The 22034-nt window shown below is 43.9% G+C and overlaps 1 protein-coding gene across 1 annotated transcript in view; it reads left to right on the forward strand.

The window, feature by feature from the left end:
• LOC144769777 (putative DBH-like monooxygenase protein 2) overlaps positions 1–22034 on the forward strand; it is a 364487-nt gene that overhangs the window by 254389 nt on the left and 88064 nt on the right. The window contains exon 12 of the mRNA XM_078653960.1: positions 1440–1545. Within this exon, the coding sequence (XP_078510086.1) occupies positions 1440–1545 (106 nt within the window). The remainder of the gene's footprint in view (positions 1–1439; positions 1546–22034) is intronic.

Below are 22034 nucleotides of genomic sequence, written 5' to 3' on the forward strand. Positions count from 1 at the left end.
CTCCTACATCTCATTTCCTCGGTAACGGCCGATTTTACCGGTTTTCGGCCGTTACCACCCGGTAAACGCCTACCTACATCTGGCCCTCAGTATTATAAAACTATAGAAGGTCTCTTGAGCTTTCTTAGGGGGACCCCATTTACCTGTCCACTCAGTAAGTGTAAATTACATCAGGATTGGTTAGTCTCTCTGCATGCCTGGAATCTTCCAAGTGTGTGCAATTCTGGCAAGTGTGCTTTGATAAAGGCGCAAGAATCCTACTCTGCTTGCAGCTGCCAAATTGTTGTGTCTAGAATGTGTTACACGGACAAGACAATAAACAGGATCGCGTTATGATAACCTTGGTGGCTCAGCACTCACTGTACAGACTGGGGATACGATGTATGTCTAGATATGTCAAAAAACAACCATTTTCCCATGTATAGACCTTCATCCAAGCTAAGGCAGCAAAAAAAGCTCAGCAGTGTCGTGTGCAAAAGCAGCAAAAGGGAAAAATGGCGTTTAAACTTCGAACAAGCCATGCTAACTTAACATGCACGCAAAAAGAGGCCCATAAACCATACGACACTGGGGAGACACAAAATACAACGGAAGTAGATAGTCATATCAGAATTAGTTTGGAGTCAGGCCTTTAATGGTCAGAAAACTTTCATTATCTTCGGTTCCAAAACTTAAGACATCCAGTCTCTTTTGCGGCTTTGCCTTGATTTTATTAAGATACTTTCCAAGGAGCTTGAAAACCAACACATATCAAGTCAACCATTATATTACCAAGGTAGGAATTCAGATTGCGTATTACATGTGGCTTTCAGCCGGGAAACATCCCTTACATCGCGGTGTGTACACCGCGATGCAGTTCCAGCACAGCCGTTACAAAGCAATTTGTTATATCGACTTGCGCTGGATGGCGCTTTAACCTAAGGAATAGTAAGATTTACTATTCCAACACATTCCCTACTGTACGTAGACTGGTGTTGGAATAGTAAATCTTACTATTCCTAAGTCCAGCGCCCTCCAGCGCAAGTCGTTGTAACGACGTAACGACATGTGTTGTAAAAACTGCGATGTAACATACCGCGATCATTTTGTTCGCGTTGTTACATCACATATTCCTTTCAGCCGTGCCAGTTGAGGATATGGGGGGACCCAATATAGTAAGTCGGTGGAGCCAGGGGGACGTGAGTGTGGCCTCCTACAAACAATTGAGCACCTAGACTTCAAATTTTACAAATTAAGCACTGGCTAGCACATCGCCGAACCCTAATTAGAATCCTGTTTCTCTCTTTGTGACTAAGCCTCGGCAGAGTTTGCAGAGTTCCGCAGTGGAACTCCACGAAGAGACCAACAAACTCCGCCGCACTTCGCAGAGTTCTGCAAGCGGCGGGGTGCGCTTGGTAATGCTGGTTCGCCTTTTTAACCAATCGATCTTTTCTTTGCAGGTATCCCACTGCTTTGAACTCTATACTCTGGACCCCTGATAATATTGCCCTGCTGCAAAACGCAACAAAGGATACAACCCAGTATAATCTAGTGGCTCAATCTGATGTAAGTTTTTTCTATTTTCCATATAAAGAATTAAAAAAAGACATTTGTGCATATTAAACTGTAGATGTAAAACTACAAGGGTTGAGCCGTTATATGTTCAGTTCTTTATAGAAGGTTGCAGTCCCTGAACTCAAGGATTAATGAAGGGAGTCTGTTATGTTCCATGCTCTTGTGTAATATACCAATTTAACTCTCTAAATTTCTTTTTTGTGTTGAAATTTTTTATTGAATTATGCAATAAAATACATAGTAAATATCAACGTGAATAAGAAAACCTTATTTGCTAAATATTTGAAAAAAATAATGAATTGATAGATTATGAAATGTACTCCTAGTAATAGAGATAAGGATAAAATTAACAGTACATACTCTACAACCTGTTATAAAATAACAATACAAAAGGTATGAATGTATCTTATATGTAATAACGGAATGACTAAATAAATATAATCAAGATTAAAAGAAAGAAGAAACAAAAAAGGGGGTGCCAGAGTAACGGGGGGGGTAGGAGGGAGAGGGAAGGAAAGAGAAAGGATAAAGAGAATCAAATAGTACAGGAAAAGCATATGAGATAATACAATTAAGTAGGTAAAGGATGCACATTAGAAGAGGGAGTTGGGTTAGAATCGTCATCCAATGTGGTTTCCAAAAAGGGGGACCAAGTTTGAAGAACGATGTCAGCTTGGTCCTGAAGATTGTAAATTGTGCGTTCATGTAAGGCTGTCTGCATCATTGCCACCAACCATTCTTCCTGAGAAGGAGCAGATGAAGACTTCCAATGGCGTAAAATGCAAATTTCGGCTGTAGCCAAAGCAGTGTGAAGAAGACAAGTCTGTGGCTTAGAAAGTTTTGGAAAACCACAGATGTCATGTAAAATAATGGTGGCAGATGTAAGTGGTAAAATTAATGCCATTGTAGAGTTCAAAGTTTTGCCAACAAAAATCCAGAAGGGTCTGCTGCGTGGACATTCGCAAATTATATGTGTTATGTTACAACCATGATTAGAACATCTCCAGCAAGAAGTATGAGATAATAACCCAGCTTGATGTAATTTAACCGGTGATCAGTGCCAATCATGAAGAATTTTAAAGATACAGAATTTGAGACGCACCTCTCGAACGCCTTTGTGCAACCCCTCCAGAATTTGATCCCATTGAGCATTGGAGTACATAATAGATAACGAGATTGCCATTTAGAACGAAGAGTATGTGAGAGAGGTTGTGAAAAAAGAGGAAGCAAAAAGGTTTTATAAAGACCAGAGGTCACCCCCTTAAACTTCCCCCATAGTTGCATATAAGATAATATTGGAGAAACCTGAAGCAACCAAGGTGGAGAGCCTAATTGTTTTTTAAGACATTGTTGAAGTTGAACGTATTTAGAGGAATGTAGGAGTGGGAGATTAAATTCCTCACAAAGTTGGGGAAAAGTTTTAAAATCTCCATCATGTAAGAGTTGATCCAGAAAAGTGGAGAATTGTGGCTCACTGGTTAGAGCAGGCAGACCCTAAAGCAGAGAATGGCCCGGGACCAGGGTTCAATTCCTGACGCGGCAGGGTCGTGGACCAGGGTCAGCGGACTCGATAATTCTCGCTTCGGTGCCTACTCGAATCACGGGTTCACACTCTGCAACTCTGGGCATTAAGCTTGCTTAATCTCCACAACGGCCCCACCGCGGCGGGATGCCTGGCTTTCACCTGGGGGATACCCAGTACGGGATATCTCACTGGGAAAAGCCAGGACGGGTTCCCAAGGCAAGCGCCGAGATGCCTCACGGTGATTCGAGCGCTATATAAGTAGCCTAAAAAAAAAAAAAGAAATGCCGGCTTCTCTCCACAAAGGCCAGGATAAAGTACGACCTTTGATACGAATAGCTGAATTATTCCACAAGGGAGCTTTAATGTGAATTCGCGGATTCAAACTTAATATGCGATGACCCCTCTGCCAAGATCTATGCAGGGCTGATAAGATAGGATTTTTAGGATCCTAAGTACCAGTACCGTATAAAAGGTATAGTCCTGAATCCTGGGATAGAAGATGACGTTCAATTGATACCCATTGTGGAATGTCTTTAGATTTGGGTAGAAAATATGAGAGTTGAGAAATGTGTAGGGTAAGTGAATAATGTTCAATGAATGGAAGACCCATTCCTCCATATAACTGATGGGCCTTTAATTTAGCAGCAGCAAGGCCCGGTTTAGCTGTGCCCCAAATAAAGAGCTTTATCTTGGAGTCGATTGATCTAAGAGTAACTAAAGGAATTTGGAGGGGGAGCATACCCAAAACATAAATGAATCTTGGTAAAGTAACCATCTTAATAGCTTGAACTATACCCCATAAAGATAATCCTAGAGCTTTCCACTTATCAAAATCCCTCTGCATTTGAGAAAATAAAGGAGCTAAATTATCCGCAACCATATTTTCCAAACCTCTATTAATCAGAATCCCAAGATACTTAAAGTGTGAAGATTGCCAGTGAAAAGGGAATCCAGAAATTGCTGATTTCATAGTGCCAACCGAAATAGGTAACGCTTCACTTTTGTCCCAATTTATTTTATAACCAGAAAAGGAGGAAAAATCATTAATAATTTGAAGAAGGGCTGGCAGAGATCGGGGGAGGTTAGTAAGAGTAAGAAGAATGTCATCTGCATATAAATACATTTTAGAATGGCCAATTGAAAGGGGGATACCTGTAATATCGTCAGATTGGCGAATTGCAGCAGCAAGAGGTTTCATCGCTAAGAGAAAAAGAAGAGGGGACAATGGGCAACCCTGGCGTGTGCCTCTGCGAATTGGAAATGGGGTAGATAAGAAACCTCCACAGTTGACTTGAGCTAATGGGCTATCGTATAACAAACGTACTGTATTAATAAATTGATCACCCAAACCAAATCTATGCATTATTGTAAAGAGATATTCCCATTCAATGCGATCAAATGCTTTCTCAGCATCAAGTGAGAGAGCCAAGGCATCTTCTGGAAGATGTTTAGCAGTCCATAACGTGTGAGCCAATGTACGAAGTTGATTTCGGGAAGAACGGCCTGGGACAAAACCCACTTGGGAATTATGTATCAAGGAGGGTAACACTTTGCGAAAACGGGACGCAAGAATACTAGCTAGAATCTTAAAATCCAAATTTAAGAGGGATATAGGGCGATAACTTCCACATAAAAGAGGGTCTTTGCCTGGCTTGGGTAGAACAGCTATACTTGCTTTATTAGAAAGGGGGCCCAAGAAGAATTCTTTCTCAGCCTCTAGAAACAATCAATCAATCAATCAATCAATGGCATTTATAGAGCGCACTACATACCCGTAGGGTCTCAAGGCGCTGGGGGAGGGGGGGTGCCGCTACTGCTCGAACAGCCAGGTCTTCAGCTTCTTCCTGAAGGAGAGGTGGTCTTGGGTCAGGCGCAGGTCGGTTGGGAGGGAGTTCCAGGTTTTGGCGGCCAGGTAGGAGAAGGACCTTCCTCCTGTAGTCGCTCTTCGGATGCGGGGGACGGCGGCGAGGGCGTAGTTGGCCGATCGGAGGTGGCGTTTGGGAGCGTAGAAGTTGATTCGGCTGTTGAGGTAGCTCGGGCCTTGGTCGTGTAGGGCTTTGTGTGCGTGGGTGAGGAGGCGGAAGGTGATTCTTTTGTTGACGGGGAGCCAGTGAAGGTCTCTCAGGTGTCCGGAGATGTGGCTGGTTCGTGGGATGTCGAGGATGAGTCTGGCAGAGGCGTTCTGGATCCGCTGGAGTCTCTTCTGGAGCTTGGCGGTGGTACCGGCGTAGAGGGCGTTGCCGTAGTCCAGTCGGCTAGTGACGAGGGCCTGGGTGACGGTCTTCCTGGTCTCGGTGGGGATCCACCAGAAGATCTTCCGTAGCATGCGTAGGATGTTGAAGCACGCCGAGGAGACGTTGTTGACTTGCCTGGTCATGGAGAGGGAGGAGTCCAGGATGAAGCCCAGGTTGCGTGCATGGTCTGTTGGTTTGGGTGCGGTGCCCAGGGCGGGAGGCCACCAGGAGTTGTCCCAGGCGGAGGGTGAGGAGCCCAGGATGAGGACCTCCGTCTTGTCGGAGTTCAGTTTCAGGCGGCTGGTCGTCATCCACTCGGCTACCTCTTTCATCCCTTCGTGCAGGTCGGCTCTGGCGGCGGCTGGGTCGTTGGTCAGGGAGAGGATCAGCTGGGTGTCGTCGGCGTAGGAGATTATGCTGAGGTTGTGTTGGCGTGCGATGGCCGCGAGGGGGCTCATGTAGACGTTGAAGAGGGTGGGGCTCAGAGAGGATCCTTGAGGGACGCCGCAGATGACTTCGGATGCCTCTGACTTGTACGGTGGGAGGCGGACTCTCTGTGTTCTTCCGTCGAGGAAGGAGATGATCCATTCCAGCGCCTTGTCCTGGATTCCGACGTTGCTGAGGCGCTGTACTAGGGTGCGGTGGCAGACAGTGTCGAATGCCGCGGAGAGGTCTAGGAGGATGAGGGCCGCTGTTTCTCCATTGTCCATCAATGCTCGGATGTCAGCGGTGGCGGCGATGAGGGCGGTCTCGGTGCTGTGATTGGCTCGGAAGCCGGACTGTGAGGGGTCGAGGGATCCATTCGTCTCGAGGAAGGCGGCCAGCTGTTTGTTGACGGTCTTTTCGATGACTTTGGCTGGAAACGGGAGGAGCGAGATGGGGCGGTAATTCTTGAGTTCGGTGGGGTCCGCTGTGGGTTTCTTGAGTAGAGCGCTGAGCTCGGCGTGCTTCCAGCTCTCAGGGAAGGTGGCGGTGTCGAAGGATGTGTTGATGATGATGAAACACAGCATGTAAAGTATGTATCATATTCTGACCAGTCGATCTATAAAATTCGGCAGGGAAACCATCCTCTCCAGGGGCTTTATGATATGGCAGAGTAGTGATAGCTGAAGAAATCTCGTGTCTCGTGATATTACCTTCAAGTAAGGTTCTGCCATCATCCGAAAGCTGCGGAAGATTCACTTTCTCTAGAAAAGTTGACATTTTATGCAAATCAAGCTGATTACTTGGTGTATATAGAGATGTATAAAAGGAGGCAAATTCATTAACTATTTGCTGAGGTCTGGTGAGTATTTCACCCTGGGTCGACTTAATAGCTGGAATAGCCATAGCAGCTTCTTTCTGATGCAATTGTGCAGCCAATAATCGGCCAGCCTTTTCTCCTTGTTCGTAATGTGTCCCTTTCATCTTCTGCAATGCATACTCAGCCTTAGATGTAAAGAGACCATTAAGAGACATGCGTGCTTGTTCCAACAGTTTGTGATTCTGTAAAGTAAGGTTCGATATATATAATTGAGAGTAATGTTGAATGTCTCGTTCTAGTTCTGTTTGTTTTGCAAAGGCATCTTCTGGAAGATGTTTAGCAGTCCATAACGTGTGAGCCAATGTACGAAGATGATTTCGGGAAGAACGGCCTGGGACAAAACCCACTTGGGAATTATGTATCAAGGAGGGTAACACTTTGCGAAAACGGGACGCAAGAATACTAGCTAGAATCTTAAAATCCAAATTTAAGAGGGATATAGGGCGATAACTTCCACATAAAAGAGGGTCTTTGCCTGGCTTGGGTAGAACAGCTATACTTGCTTTATTAGAAAGGGGGCCCAAGAAGAATTCTTTCTCAGCCTCTAGAAACACAGCATGTAAAGTATGTATCATATTCTGACCAGTCGATCTATAAAATTCGGCAGGGAAACCGTCCCCTCCAGGGGCTTTATGATATGGCAGAGTAGTGATAGCTGAAGAAATCTCGTGTCTCGTGATATTACCTTCAAGTAAGGTTCTGCCATCATCCGAAAGCTGCGGAAGATTCACTTTCTCTAGAAAAGTTGACATTTTATGCAAATCAAGCTGATTACTTGGTGTATATAGAGATGTATAAAAGGAGGCAAATTCATTAACTATTTGCTGAGGTCTGGTGAGTATTTCACCCTGGGTCGACTTAATAGCTGGAATAGCCATAGCAGCTTCTTTCTGATGCAATTGTGCAGCCAATAATCGGCCAGCCTTTTCTCCTTGTTCGTAATGTGTCCCTTTCATCTTCTGCAATGCATACTCAGCCTTAGATGTAAAGAGACCATTAAGAGACATGCGTGCTTGTTCCAACAATTTGTGATTCTGTAAAGTAGGGTTCGATATATATAATTGAGAGGAATGTTGAATGTCTCGTTCTAGTTCTGTTTATTTTGCAATATTATTCTTGTTGATAAGAGCAGCATCCCGCATTAACTGCCCTCGAATAGTGGTTTTTGCTGCTGCCCAAATTGTTCTCTTAGAAGAGACAGAGTCCTCATTAATAGTGAGATAATCTTGGAAATTAGATTGCAAAAGAAGCTTACCCCCAGGTGTCCTATATTTCTGTAAACTCATTCGACATGGTTTGCGTCCTGGTTTAGATAAACCTAAATCAAGAGATATAAGAACAGGAGACTGATCAGATAAAGCAGCTTCCAAAATTTAAGAATCTGTGACCAATTGAACCGCTTTATGAGATAACAGAAAATAATCCAAACAGGAAAATGTGCCATGCAAGGAAGAAAAGAATGTATATTCCTTATCATGTGGATGACTGAGATGCCAAATGTCAACCAAACCATTATCAGAAAGTATGTCTTGTAAGATGGCCCTATCTGCTGCATCAACCCTGTCAAACTCACCCGTTTTGTCGAGGATAGGATCTTGAACCAAATTCCAGTCCCCTCCGATGATGGAAGCATTGATCTTAGTAAGAAAACGATTCAATTGGAGGAAAAATTGTTTTTTAGTACCAATCGGAGCATAATAGGATCCAAGACAAATTGAAGAATTCCCAATTCGTAATTTAGCGAAGACATAGCGATCATCAGGATCTGACCATGTCATGCCGGATAAGAATAGCCACTCCACATTTACGGACAGGGTTAGGGTTGGTGGGGTCATTCCTACGTATGCTGCTATGAATTACCTTCCCAACCTAATCTCTACTGAGTTTGTTAGATTCAATTTCATCCAAGTGCATTTCCTACACTAAAGCTATGTCCACATGTTTGGACTGCAAATATGAAAGAACTTTCTTTCTTTTAATGTAATGGGTGAGACCATGTACATTCCATATAACAATAGATAAAGGATGAGCATGAGTCATAGTGGAAAATATTCAAAGAAATATTAAAGAAGAATAGGGGGTAGGGCAGAATAGGAGAGGGAGTTACTCTGGTTATTAGGTAAGAAAAGAGATGATAGTATCAGAAACGTATAAGATAATAGTGCAGAGAAAGGAGGGAATCAAACAGGATAGAGGTATGTGAGTAGTCAAGTAGAAATGAGGCAGAAGTTATGTATTTGAAAGAATAAATATAAATAGAAAAAAGTAGGGTAAAGGGAGATTAGAAGAAGTGGATGTGAGAATAAGATATGAAGAAAAGTTAGGAAACCTAAACTGTGAACCGTGGGCCTGGGCGCACTAGAGCATCGCCATGGGACAGGACCCCATCTAGGAAAAGAAAAAGTATGGATCAGTGGAGTAGATGATAGTGTAAGGTAAGGAGCCCTGGGGAATGAATTAACAAAGAGATATAGATACAGTAGAATATGATAGAGGAGTGATGATAACAATTTAAGAATGCCTTAGGTAGTAATTAATCAGCCAAATACTATAATGACTATCTTAGAATATCCCCTGCAGTATCTTGTTACAGCTTATTAACGAAATATCAACAAACAGAACCGTAACATGGTAAAACAGTAAGAATACAGTATGGGAAGAGTGCAATAAATGATGGCATAATTATGAGGAATTCAAATAACAGCAGCTTTTAACAAAATATGAATGACCGATAAAATGAGCACTCATAATTAAAAGAACTCAAAAGGCACATATCATATTAGCACTTAATATCCAAGCTAAAGCTAGAGAAATACATATTAAAATGATATACTATAATGAAGGGTAACGTGTTGCACTATAGATTAAAATAAGGGAGGGAATATGCATAATCATAGAATTTGGACATATAAAGAAAGGGGATATAAATACCTACCTTAATCCATTGAGCAACATAGGAATGATAAAATATACAGAAATAGATACAGTAATTCCAATACTCCGAAGAGGGATTGAGGATGAAGAAAAAACATGCAATTTAGTAAGAACTATGTCTAAGCATATAACAGGCAATTTAATAATAGGTAGATAAACATCTCATAGCAGAAAAATAATACTGAATTTAAGTTATCTAATAGTAATACTGATGAAGAAAAATCAAAATTGAATACAAGATATGGCAAAAGTACAACAAAGTACAGAAACAGACAGTTAAATAATAGTAAACTATTCAGTCAGCATCGGAAGGAGTTTTAAGAGGTGATCTAGATTTGTCTCTCTGCAGCTCCTTTGTAAGTGTAGAGACAGAATGCAAAGCTGATGCTCTATCTTCCTGAGAAGGATTGACTCTATTCAAGTCTCTACCCCGTTGTCTGGAGTTACTAGATGCTCGTGGGCTTTGCACCGGTAGTTGTGGGGAAAAGGAAGAAGACGGTTGGAACTGTACACAATGGGAGGACTGTGTATCCATGTCCTGAGATTTGATGTCATCTAAGAATTTTTGTAGAAGTTCAGGGTCATAGAAGTCCTTGGTGTCTCCATTTTTGGTAATACGGAAGCGTGCAGGCTCAAACAACCCATATTTAATGTCTAACTGACGTAGTTGAGGCCGCATGGAGAGAAACGCCTTCCTTCTTTTATTCGTCTCTTTAGAAAAATCCTCTGCTATGTGAATATTATGACCCTTAAAAAGAAAAGAGCCTTGTGAGCGAGTTGCAGTCAATATTTGTCGGGTTTGCTCATGACGAAGAAAACAGGCAATAATTGGCCTCGAGCGCGCAGCAGGGTCTGTGCGTAGAGGGCCAATTCTGTGAGTTCGTTGAATTTCAAGAGGTGGAGTATAGGAAATTCCAGTCATTATTGGAAGGGTATCACAGAGGAATATTTTCGTGTTGTGTCCTTCAATATTTTCCGGAAAGCCAAAGAAGCGGAGATTGTCTCTTCTACTGCGATCTTCTAAGTCAATGATTTTGCTGTGCAAAAGAGAAGATCTTGGTCTGAGCTTTGGACTGTATCAAGGCGACTCTCCATGGCTATTTTTTTAGAGTCAAGACTTTCAATTCTAGTATGAAAAGTTGTAAGGTCTGCTCTAATCGATTTAGTTTCTTCAGCCAGAGATGTAATTGTGATATCCATCCCTTCCAATCGACGATTGACCCCAGAAATCTTCTGCAATATACGTTGCATGGTGTCTGTTAAAGTCTGGTCACCGTGAGAGGGCGCAGCTTGGGGCATATTCGTTGAAGAGGACGAGTTCCCTTTCGTTGGCATAGCAGTAGATTGTTTCAAAACTTCTGTAAAGAGTGGTTGTTTAGGTATTTTACTCCCATTCCTATTAGTATACATTTGTATGTTGCGCTTCATCGACGCTCTACAGTATCGTATTGATGTAACGTGGTGAGAAGCAATTATGAAAACAAATTCACAATTGACAACAATAAGCAGAACATAGCAATACAACATATAATGCAATATCTCAAACTGAGCAAGTTATATATATCATAGGTGAAGGCAATAATACAATTTCATAAAAAATACATTCTGAGGAAAATCGGGCGTCTTCTCAAATATTTAAAGATGTAAAGAACAATAGCGGGCAAAGTTGTCAAAAAAGATGAAGCAGTTTGTATTTACATAATAATATGTTGTCTTGACAGAGTGACGGACATATACACTCTTTTTGGCTGATGAGGTGATGAAGCAATCCAATAGATGGTCCATACAAACTGATATGGTGAATGGCTAAGATCAGGTAGAAAGGCGTTATCTACTTAAAGAGGTGTAAGCAGAACAATAGTTTGCGAGGGATATAAAGCCACTGTCTTAGCTGACGCTATTTCCTGCAGAATAACAATAAAAGACCATGTACCATTCCACAAAGATGGCACATAATATTGCATACAATATCATGAAAAGTCCTCTTGAATAACTGAATGTAGAAATTTCTCCCTCACATTATATGTCAAACGCTAGTAAAACAATATCAACACATATGATTAGCAAATCATAGAGCCACTTCACATTTCAAACCCACTTCACATTTCAAAGTTGAAAACCAGAGAATTGCCTGCTTCACATATCTCTGCTGTCAAGTTCAAGTGTTCACAGGAAGGCAGGCCTGTGCATTAGGCAAGGCCCCCGAAAGTGCTCCTCTCTTCAGGCCTTGAGGCCGGGGATTCCAAATAGGTCATGAGGTCAAAGGCCCGGCTGCGCTCGTCTCCTCAGGCATTCTTCAGCTTGAGAAAAGCCCTCCAAAAAAAGGTCACCAGTCAGAACAAAATACACTGTTCATGACCAGATAATTTCACCTTCTGGAAAATGTCTAATTATTAGCCCCAAGCTCACTGTAAATGAGGCTGCCACTGGATGGGTGCCGTCCCGGAGCGGAGCTCTTCTCTCAGGCGGCCATTCTCCCTCGTGGCCAGACCACCCCCCCACGTCTCTACTGGTAGGCGAGGGGTCGTCCAGGGTTGATTGCAGGGAGGGTGCTGGCGTTGTAGCGGTAGAGTGTTCAAAAGGAAGGCTCCTTGGTGCTGAGCATGGTCCAAGGCCAGACGGACCCAAACAGCATAGCCTATGGGTTTACTTTGGCTTGGGAGATGACCAGTACAACGCAGGCTGTACATCGTTAACATCACAACTCTGAAAAAGCAGGTGCCTTTACATCACATTTGATTACAATGCATTGTTAGGTCAGTAGTTTTCCGGGTGGTTATGGGTTTCAGGGGTAAAATATGAAAAATGGGGAGTGTTTTGGGGTAAATTTGAAAATTAGGGTGTGTTTTGGGGTGAAATATGAAAATTGGGGTGTGTTTTGGATTTTTGGGTGTGTTATGGGGGCTCAAAATGAAACTCCAGGGTTCACGTGGAGAAGTGTGGCTCAATGGTTAGAGTGGCAGACCCTGATGCAGAGGTCTAGCCCGGGGACCAGCGTTCAATTCCCCGCCTCGGCGGGTCTTGGGCTCAAAAATTCCACGGACCTGATAATTCTCGCCTCAGTGCCTATTCCAATCATGGAGTCCCACTCTGCAACTCTGGGCAATAGCTTGCTTAATCTCCACAACGGCCCCCACAACGCTAAGGATGCCTGGCCTCTACCTTGGGGGTGCCCAGGAGTGGACACCTCACAGGGAAAGCCAGGATGGGTTCCACAGCGGTATTCGTACAAGCGCCTTGAGACCCTTGCGGATGAGTAGTGCGCTATACATGTATCAATTTTACCTTTTCTTTGGGGTGCAAAGGTCAGTTTTGAAGTGAATAGCGATATTAATGTCTCCGCTATGCAACACCTAATCTCCTGTTGCAATGTGCCATATATGCATTGAAATGGAATTCAATGTTATGGCATGTGTTGCAACCACATATGTGCCTTTGGCACTCGAGTGGTACGTCTGCTGTGCATGGGCACACAGCAGCCACCATTGAGAAGTGTCTGGGGGGCTGGACAGCTGTTGAGGTGTTAAATGCTGAAAAGAACACTGGATCTGGCGTGGATGCTGGGATGTGTGTGTGAGCGGGTGTTGTAAATATTTTAATAAGGGGAATCTTACCTCAAAGCCGGTTTCCATGTCTTCATTGCTCCTGCTCTCCTGCATCAGCTTTCAGGAACAGGAAGTAGGCAGCCAGGCTGCCCCCCGAGCCAATCACAATGCTGCGATACACCGGTGGGATTGGTAATTGGCAATGAGACAAGGCATGCAGCCAGGGGCTGAAGGAGTGGGGATGTTCTCCATGCAGGCTGTAATGCAGCCTGCATTATGAACAGGGAAGTACACATGACTGCTTTGGGCAGCCTGAGTGGGCCGACCAAACAGTAATTGCGCACTTGAGTGGGCATGCCAATCCGCCCATGCCTTGGTTCGTGCTTGGAGCAGTCCTACCAACCTTCCCACCCGCAAAGGAAACATAGCACAACATCAGTAAGTTATCATCATGTGATGATTGTTCCTTCTCTGTACTGCTTGAAAGCAGTGAGGCCACGCTCTTCTGCCATAGCGGATGAGCCCCCATTGGGGGTGCGTCATCTACGTGTGCTATGCCTGGCTGACGCGACCCTCAGGTGTCCTGCCCTAGGCGTCCCACCTTCTTCTTACCTGGACATTGACACTGTGGCACAATCCACTGCACTCTCTCCAAATCTGTGACTCAGCCAGAAGGAGCCTCAGCCAGGTGGGATTTCACAAGCCTGTGTACAGCAGTCACCGCCAAGTCCGCTGGTGAACCTGCAGATGCAGTTGATGCAGCAGTGCACCCTTAGGCGTGCAGTTGCAGAGCTCCTGCCACAAAAGTTCAGCGTAGGTCAGGAGCCTCACCCTCCACAGTGTCCAGCCAGCCCAACATCATCCGGCCTGTGATGCAAATAGGTGGCACCCACCACTGGTAATCCCCTCCGTGCACCCCAGTGTAGTGGTGGATCATAGTATGCAATGCAGACCTCCCTACAGTGGGGCACACCAGCCCCTCTACTATTAACAGCTTCAAGGAGCACAAGGCAGTCTTCTCACACAGGTCAGCAACGTGTCTCCATGCGACCTGCCAGACTTCACCACCAGGCACAGGTGTTTGTCACACCTCGATGTCTGCCACCACGGCTCATCGACTCCACAGCTCCTCCGCTTCCCACTCCAGGCTCAAGACGCAGGTCCAGCGAGGCATCCAGGCTCCAGGCGCAGGTCCTGCGAGGCATCCAGGCTCCATACGCAGGTCCAGCGAGGCATCCTGACTCTCATCCTGGTCATCCTGGATGTTTGGTGACTTGCAGTGGTTGTTGATGTGTGCTGCAGTTGTCCGTGGCTGCTCCATTCTGCATTTGTTTTTGAATTAGAGACAAAAAAACTTTGTTTGGCTAGCTAACGTGATGTTTTTTGCCGATAATGGGCCTATCAGTAGTTTTCGCCCGTTAACACCGGATTACCTATCGCCTTCGCAGCAGTTTTCACTGGCATTCCCTGAAACTTTCACCTGTTAGCGGCGTGTTGTGAATACGCCGCTAACACAGTGATAATTTCCCGCGGTACATGGCGATAAAAAAACGCACGGTAAATGAGATTATGTTGAGAATATTGAGAATATCCCCCTATGTCTGTCCTTACATCGCGAGTGTCAGGCGTTGGCCAGTCTGTTGGTTGGTGAAGAGACACGGAAGGTGTAACGGGCGCTGGACTAGAAATTAACAAATACAATTAAGAACATCTCCATGATGATCGATGGGCAGCCAATAAAAGGTAAATATATCATGTGGAAGGACCTAATATTAATCAGAACTTGAGACGCTAATGGGTCAGTTGGAGTTATGATGGAGCGCAGACAGTGCATTTATCATTAATTGTATAATACCACCATTAGAAATGTCCTGGATTCTGCACTTGCTAATAAGGTGGCAAAAGTGATTGGACTCAGATCGCCAATGGAACCGCAGCTTCACGAAATTTAAATGAAACTGATTGACTGTGTTGTCTTCATTAGAACGAGCATTGACAAAGGCTGTGTGCCATAACGCGTCTGTTCATTAATAAAAATTTGACTACTGACCCTGTAAGTGCCCAACCTGCTTTGTGGAGGAGTTTTGGGATTCAATTGTGTATTCACCTGCACATCGGAACAACCTCCTCAGTTTGGCAGCCTTGGTGATTTTTGTGGCAATGAACAATGAAAAAAAAATTATATATATATATATATACATACACACACACACCCACACACACACACACACACACACACACGCATGCACGCACACACACACACACACACACATATATATATATATAAAAATACATTCATACATTTATTGCGATTTCCTAAATTGCGATTGCATTTAAGAAATCACAAACTGTGATTCCTTAAATGCAATGTTAGAAACAATTAAAAAATAGTGATTTCACTATTAGGGGTTGCAAATTACCAAAAAAACGAGTGGTGAGTAATTAGCAAAAACTTTGAAAAATGCACTAAAGTGCATTTTTCAAAGTTACGTTACACACACACACATGCCCTTAGGGCATGTGTGTGCACAACATTGGTGCACATTGCAGTTTCAGGGGTGCAACAGGGTGTTCTTTTGGCACCCTTGCACCCTTGAAATTGCAAGCGCAATTTGCGAGTATCTATTTGTTACTCGCAAATCGCGCATGCAATTCCCATTCATTCCTATAGGCCTGTAGAACCATTGGAATGAATGGGAAGCCATTCCTTAATTTGTGAGTTGCAATTAAGGAATGTTTAGGAATTGCTATTTTTTAGCAATTCCTCCATGCATAGGCTTTTGGGATTCCTTAATTGTGATTCCTTAATAATCGCAATTAAGGAATCACAAAAGCCTACCTTCATGCATGTGCCAGTTAGTGCTTTTTTACCATGTACATGTTTATTCAGTAGACATTTTATTGGGGAGAATACAGCGCAGTCTCAAGTTTTGGGTTTTAACCCTAAATATTCCAGATGGGCGTTACCTTGATGAGAACGTTTGTTTCCTGTCCTCATCTAAGCATCACTTTTTACTGTGAAATATCATTGTTCTTAAGATTCTCATGTGGTGTGACGCCTCTAAGATTTATCAACCATCTGTCATGTCAAAAGTAAATAAGCAAAATAGCTGTTAATAGCTGTTTATGTAACTTGCACTTTACTGTGTCTTTTGCTGCTCTCTTACCGGCACTTGGCTCATAGTGTTTTCTGGGCTGATTACGTCTCACTGATAGTCCCTTCTCACTTTCGGGGCTTCGGGTGCACGCAATCTTGGTTATCGACGCTAGTCGTTCTGCGCTGCTACTTAAACAGGCAGATTTATTTTTTTATTTATTTTGCTAGGCAGATGCTAGGCAAGCCCATCTGCGCCCGTCCGCGAACTGCCGCGCCCATTGGCCAGTAACTCTGCTCAAAATCTGGTAAGCCTCATAAGTAACATGGACCGCTTTGCGGTTCAATTCCATCTGTCACTCCCGGGGGTTGGAAACAAAGTTTGTGCAGATACACACACGAGTTTTAGACGTTGGGGCAAATTTAATGTTGAGGATTTAAATGCTCTTCTATCCAAGAACTTGCCGCACACCAGTTGTCATTACCCTTGTTCGATTTGGCTGTTTCAAACTGGCTTACTGTTGCTGTTAATACTTCTCTTCCCCTGGTGCCCAAATACTCCTTGCCTCACCGTCCCCCTGCTCCGTTGTTCTCAGAAAACTTAAAGGCTATGAAATCTAAATGTAAGGTCCTTGAGAGGAAATGGCGGCGTTCTTACTCTCCTGCCCGTAAAGTTGTTTATAAAGGCGCCCTCTGAGAATATCATAAATTGTGCAAATTGGCAAGAGCCACTTATATCGCTAATACTGTTACACATGCCCAAAATTGCTCCCGTACGCTTTTCTCAGTGGTAAAGAAGTTGACAGGCTCTGACACTGTCCCTACTCCACCGATTCTAGATGAGGCGCAATATGACTCAATTGCGGAGTTCTTCATAGCAAAGGTTGAGATTATCTATGATTCTCTGGGCTTCCCCGTCCCCCTGGGGGAATCTGCTCCCCGAACCCAATTATAGTAGCATGCCTGACTCCGCAGTTAAACTTGCTGATTGGTCAGCTTTTGATGACACATCTCTTTCTCTTTGTCTGGCAAGTATTAAATCTGGCTCCCCGTGCGAACCTTTGCCGATTAAAATTCTGAAGCAACTTGGCCCGGACTCCCCTAATGTTTTGAAGGAGCTTCTTAACTCTTCCTTAAGAGAGGCTCTTGTCCCACCTGTGTGGAAACATGGAATGATCATTCCACTCATAAAAAAGGTTGGAGCGGACCCTTCTAAACTATTATATTACAGGCCTATCTCTCTGTTAACTATTCTCTCCAAGATTCCGGAAAGACATATTAATAAATAGCTTACCCATTTTGTGGTAAGTTCGGGCTTCTTACATCCTTCTCAATCAGGCTTTAGGGCCAATCACTCCACCGAAACGACTCTTCTGGGAGTCACCGAGAGATTGCGTCACTGTATTGATCGCGGAGAAACATCAGCACTCATATTACTCGATCTGAGTGCGGCTTTTGATACGGTGTCGCATTCCATCCTTCTAGTATCTCTTCGGTCTTTGGGAGTTGAGGATCTTGCCTTGGCTTGCCTGGCCTCCTTCCTAAACGGCCGCACCTTCCAGGTCTTCTCTGCAAACGCCTCTTTCAAAATTTGTTCTTCAGCGTACGGTGTACCTCAGGGGTCTATCATGAGCCCTCTACTTTTTAATATCTACGTTAGACCACTGGCAACTATTGTGGAGAAAGCTGGCCTCACTTTATTTTCGTCCGCTGACGATACGCAAATTAATTTTTCTCTTTCTACTGTGGAAGATGGCAGCATTTCAGTTCTTAAACAAGGACTGATTAAGGTCTCAGAATGGATGCGTAGCAACTTTTTGAAGGTTAATGGGGACAAAACTGAGGTTGTCCTCCTGGGAAAAGGGAGGAACTCATGGGGCCCTCAACATTGGCCTAAAGAAATGGGTTCTCTTCCCCAACCTGTTGCCCAGATTTGCAACCTTGGATTTCTCATTGATGAGAATCTCTCTATGCGGCAGCAAGTAGTAATGGTGGCCTCCACCTGTTTTACTATTTTAAGATGGCTCCACAAAATTCTTTGGATCCTCCCTGTCTCCACACAAAGGACGGTGGCCCAGGACTTAGTTGTTTCCTGCCTGGACTACGGTAACGTTCTTTATTTAGGAGCTGATCAAGAAACTCTTAGAAAACTTCAGGTTGTGCAGAATGCGGCTGCACGACTCTTATACCATGTTCCGCGGAGAGCCTCTATCTCCCAATCACTTCATGACCTTCACTGGCTTAGGATCGCCAGCAGAACTAAGTTCAAGGCTCTCTGCTACATATTCAAGATCAAACAAGGCACGGCCCCTGCATACCAACAGGAATTCATCCAAGCTTACCACCCTACTCGTTCTCTCAGATCCTCTTGTAAAGGTGATTTTGTAATTCCTAGATTTAGGCTGGTGAAAATGGCCAGCCGCTCATTTTCCCACTTAAGTCCTTATGTCTGGAATACCTTGCCCGCTGCATTGAAAACTGAAACCAGCTTTTTCGGCCTCCGCAAAGGACTCAAGACATGGCTCTTTTGGCAATGAGCTACGGTTGCTCCCTTTTCCTTCTTTTAATCTGTCCCTTGGCGCCGGGAAACCCACTGCGGGTAGCTGTGCGCCTTATAAGTTAAATATATAATAATAAATAATAATATATATTATCTGAGGCATCTTCAGTTTTGGCATCCCCATGATCATGTGATGTATTATAATTCAACGCTGTACATACTAGTCTATGCCCCACCACATCCAAAGTTTACCTCTCGCCAATGGTCAAATAGCTAGCCAGACTAAGGTAACTATAACTCAGCCCTCTACCATGCACACTCTCCTCATAAAGGATATAATTTCAAATGGCATTGTGTTGTTATGAATGCTAATATTTAACATACTATAAGTCATGTAATATGAAAGGGAATGAGCAGGGCATGGGGATGATGCAAGTTATAATTAGTTTAGTCTAGCTAGTGAGTTCAAAAAGGAGGTGCATGAGTTATAGAAAGATTTGGGTTGGGTGCAAATTATAACTTTAAGTTATAACTATAACTTGAGAATTTCTGAAGTTTGTGAAGTTGAGTTGGTTTTGTACATAAATATTAAATTGAGTTTTCCTAATTATAACAAATCTCAAATCTTTTTTTATGGATTTCGTGCATTTTTAAATTTAATTTTGTCCCAATCTCAAAATGTATTTTTTTTATGGTATTCATTCTTTAAAATCTTTGTTTTGCTACTGCAATACTTTTGAGAAAGGTCAAAGTTCAATATAATCATCAGCGTCATCTGACCAATCACTTTTCTTTCACTAGCGGTTCCTCAATAGTACTGCCGAACCTCTGTAAATTGTTAAAAAGATATTTACACCAAGCAGTTATTTAAAAAAACATATGGATTCAGGGTTTCAAGGCTAGTTATGTAATTTAATGATATATGTGTTAGTGTTGTAACTGAAGGTGTAGATAATAGAAACCTTCTCAGGGGTCTCACTGATACACCTGGTCCTTTTAAACCAACAAAGAAGAGATTGGCATAGAAGCTGTAATATCAAAAGACATATTTATTGACCTCAGATGAGGGAGACTACATCACACAGTACCCTCAGGCAACTGTAGGATGCATTCTAAGGAGTACAGAAAACAGGGGCCTTATATATGCTTAGATTATATTAGTTAGCATAAAACCAAGGGGAGGTCCGGGCTCATACCTGCATGCATAATGACTAATATGGGTATACAAGATTTGCTTGCTCAACGAAGTGGGAGGAGAGTTATTTCTCCTTACATCAGCAAGAATAGCCTGACAGCTATAACATAAGGGCTAGTGTATTCTACAAGCTAGGCCTCTCTGACCATGTGCAATGCTCTGGAAGAGGTAAATAGCTCATGGCAAGCACATGGCTAACTAAGATGGCTGCCAAGTACAAAATGGCTTTCAGCTCATGCTAACAGATCCCTGCAATCTTTAACAACGGTTGTTTTTGTCAACTATACAGTGGACACAATAATGATGCAGTGGTATTGGGATACTACTGAGGTACTTTAATATATGTAAAAGAGCATGTTGTTGGCTTTGTACACCATTTGTGAAAATGAAGCATCAAAGGGAGATGGAATACGCCAAAGCAGGAAGAAGGGAAACAACCACTTCTTTGGTATCTGCAATACCTTCAACTTCTTTGTATCATCAGCACCTCCATCACCACCCACAGCATCCGTCCCTCCAGTAGCACCACCTACTTCCTCTGCTCTATCAGCACCTCCACCATCACCTGGTGCACCTGACCCTCCAGCAGTATCTGTTCCTGGTAAAGCAGGGCCAATACATCTTTTGATGAATATACCTATTGTCCTGTGAGACTCTTTCAAAAGTGGTACAACTTTATTTTATTTTGCAGCTTTTTAAATAAAAAATCTTTTTATTGTTTTCCAACACAAACAACAAACATGAGAATGACTGAGCATGTGTACATAAATGCAGTTCCCGGCACATGTAAGATCCTATAGGGCCATTGTTCGTATTGCTCGGGAGATTGAACCAATGGTAATTATCCCAGGCGTCCCCAAGTCTCCCGTTAGAGTAACAACTAAAGCATTTACAGGATAGAAATATAAAGTCCCACATCTGTGTCATATACTCCATGCATCAGGTCATTCACATTCCTGTCCCCAACCCCCCCCTGTTCCCTCCCGCCCGCCGGCGCGTCAACTATGAAGCTTAAACATAAGAGAATGGCAAATCTATGCAATTATGGGTCTAATTTCTGTCACCAGTCGTGCATCTTAATATAGTGTAGTGACCATTATGGGAGCGGGGGGACGCCCCATGCACCTCTTCAGCACTTTCCAGGCCCATATTCTGCCAGTCCCCGTCCCCAGTGAGCGCACTCAGCTCTGACTCAGAGTCTAAATCTGCTGTCTTCAACTCAGTCACCAGGGCCTCCCACACTCGCGCTGCCTCTAGCGCCTTTTCATTGCAGGAAACTATGAGCTTGCTGCAGATGAACTACGCCCTCGCTGCCAGCCCACATGAGTAACGCAGCCTTCCAACTGAGGTAGCAGGGCCCAGTAGCCGCTCTCCAGTGGGACGTAATTTCTTTCTTGGCAAGCAACAACCCCAAGACTAAAAACGTACTTGTCTATTTTGTCTTACTAGTGTGTGGAAACCAATGTAACAAACAGGTCCCCTTATCCGGAGTAATCCGTTGCTCCGTTACATTGCAGAGCAACGTGGCCACCTCCTCCCAGTATGTGCTGAGTTCCGGGCAATCCCATAGCATGTCCACAAGATCTGCATTCCGCAGCCTACACCGGGGGCATTGTGCAGTGTCTACATGGAAATAGTGGTTGATTTTCGCTGGTGTATGGTATGCTCTGTGCAAGATAAAAAATTGAATCAATTTGAACCTGGCGTTTCGAGTGCCCTTCCATGCCCTCTTAAGGATCTGCGACCAGGCCGGGTCAGGTATCTCTTTATCTATATCCTCCGCTGACTGTGCTTGTAGCTTCTGCAATGGTGTCAGTGCCTCTCCAAGCATGCGCCTATATATGCAAGTGACCGCTTCATACGTGCCCACCGCCATCACTACATATTGGCATGCAGCACTCACCGGTGGTTCCGAAAGGCCAGTACCCGAATGTTTCTGAATGGCAGCAATGAGGGCCGCATGCATCAAGAGCCCAAAGCTATCTTGTAGTGAACTATATGGCAATAATTCACCATCTCCGAATTAATCCCCTACCATCTGTAGTCCTAGCATCTCCCAGTCCGCAAGCGCAGGCAAGCGCAGACCAATCCCCCCGTGTGGCAGAGCTGTGCACATCCCTAGGGGTATCTCCGGGGCGTAGGGCAGCTGC

The sequence above is a fragment of the Lissotriton helveticus genome, chromosome 7 (genome assembly GCF_964261635.1).
Source record: "Lissotriton helveticus chromosome 7, aLisHel1.1, whole genome shotgun sequence".
NCBI classification, from domain to species: Eukaryota; Metazoa; Chordata; class Amphibia; order Caudata; family Salamandridae; genus Lissotriton; species Lissotriton helveticus.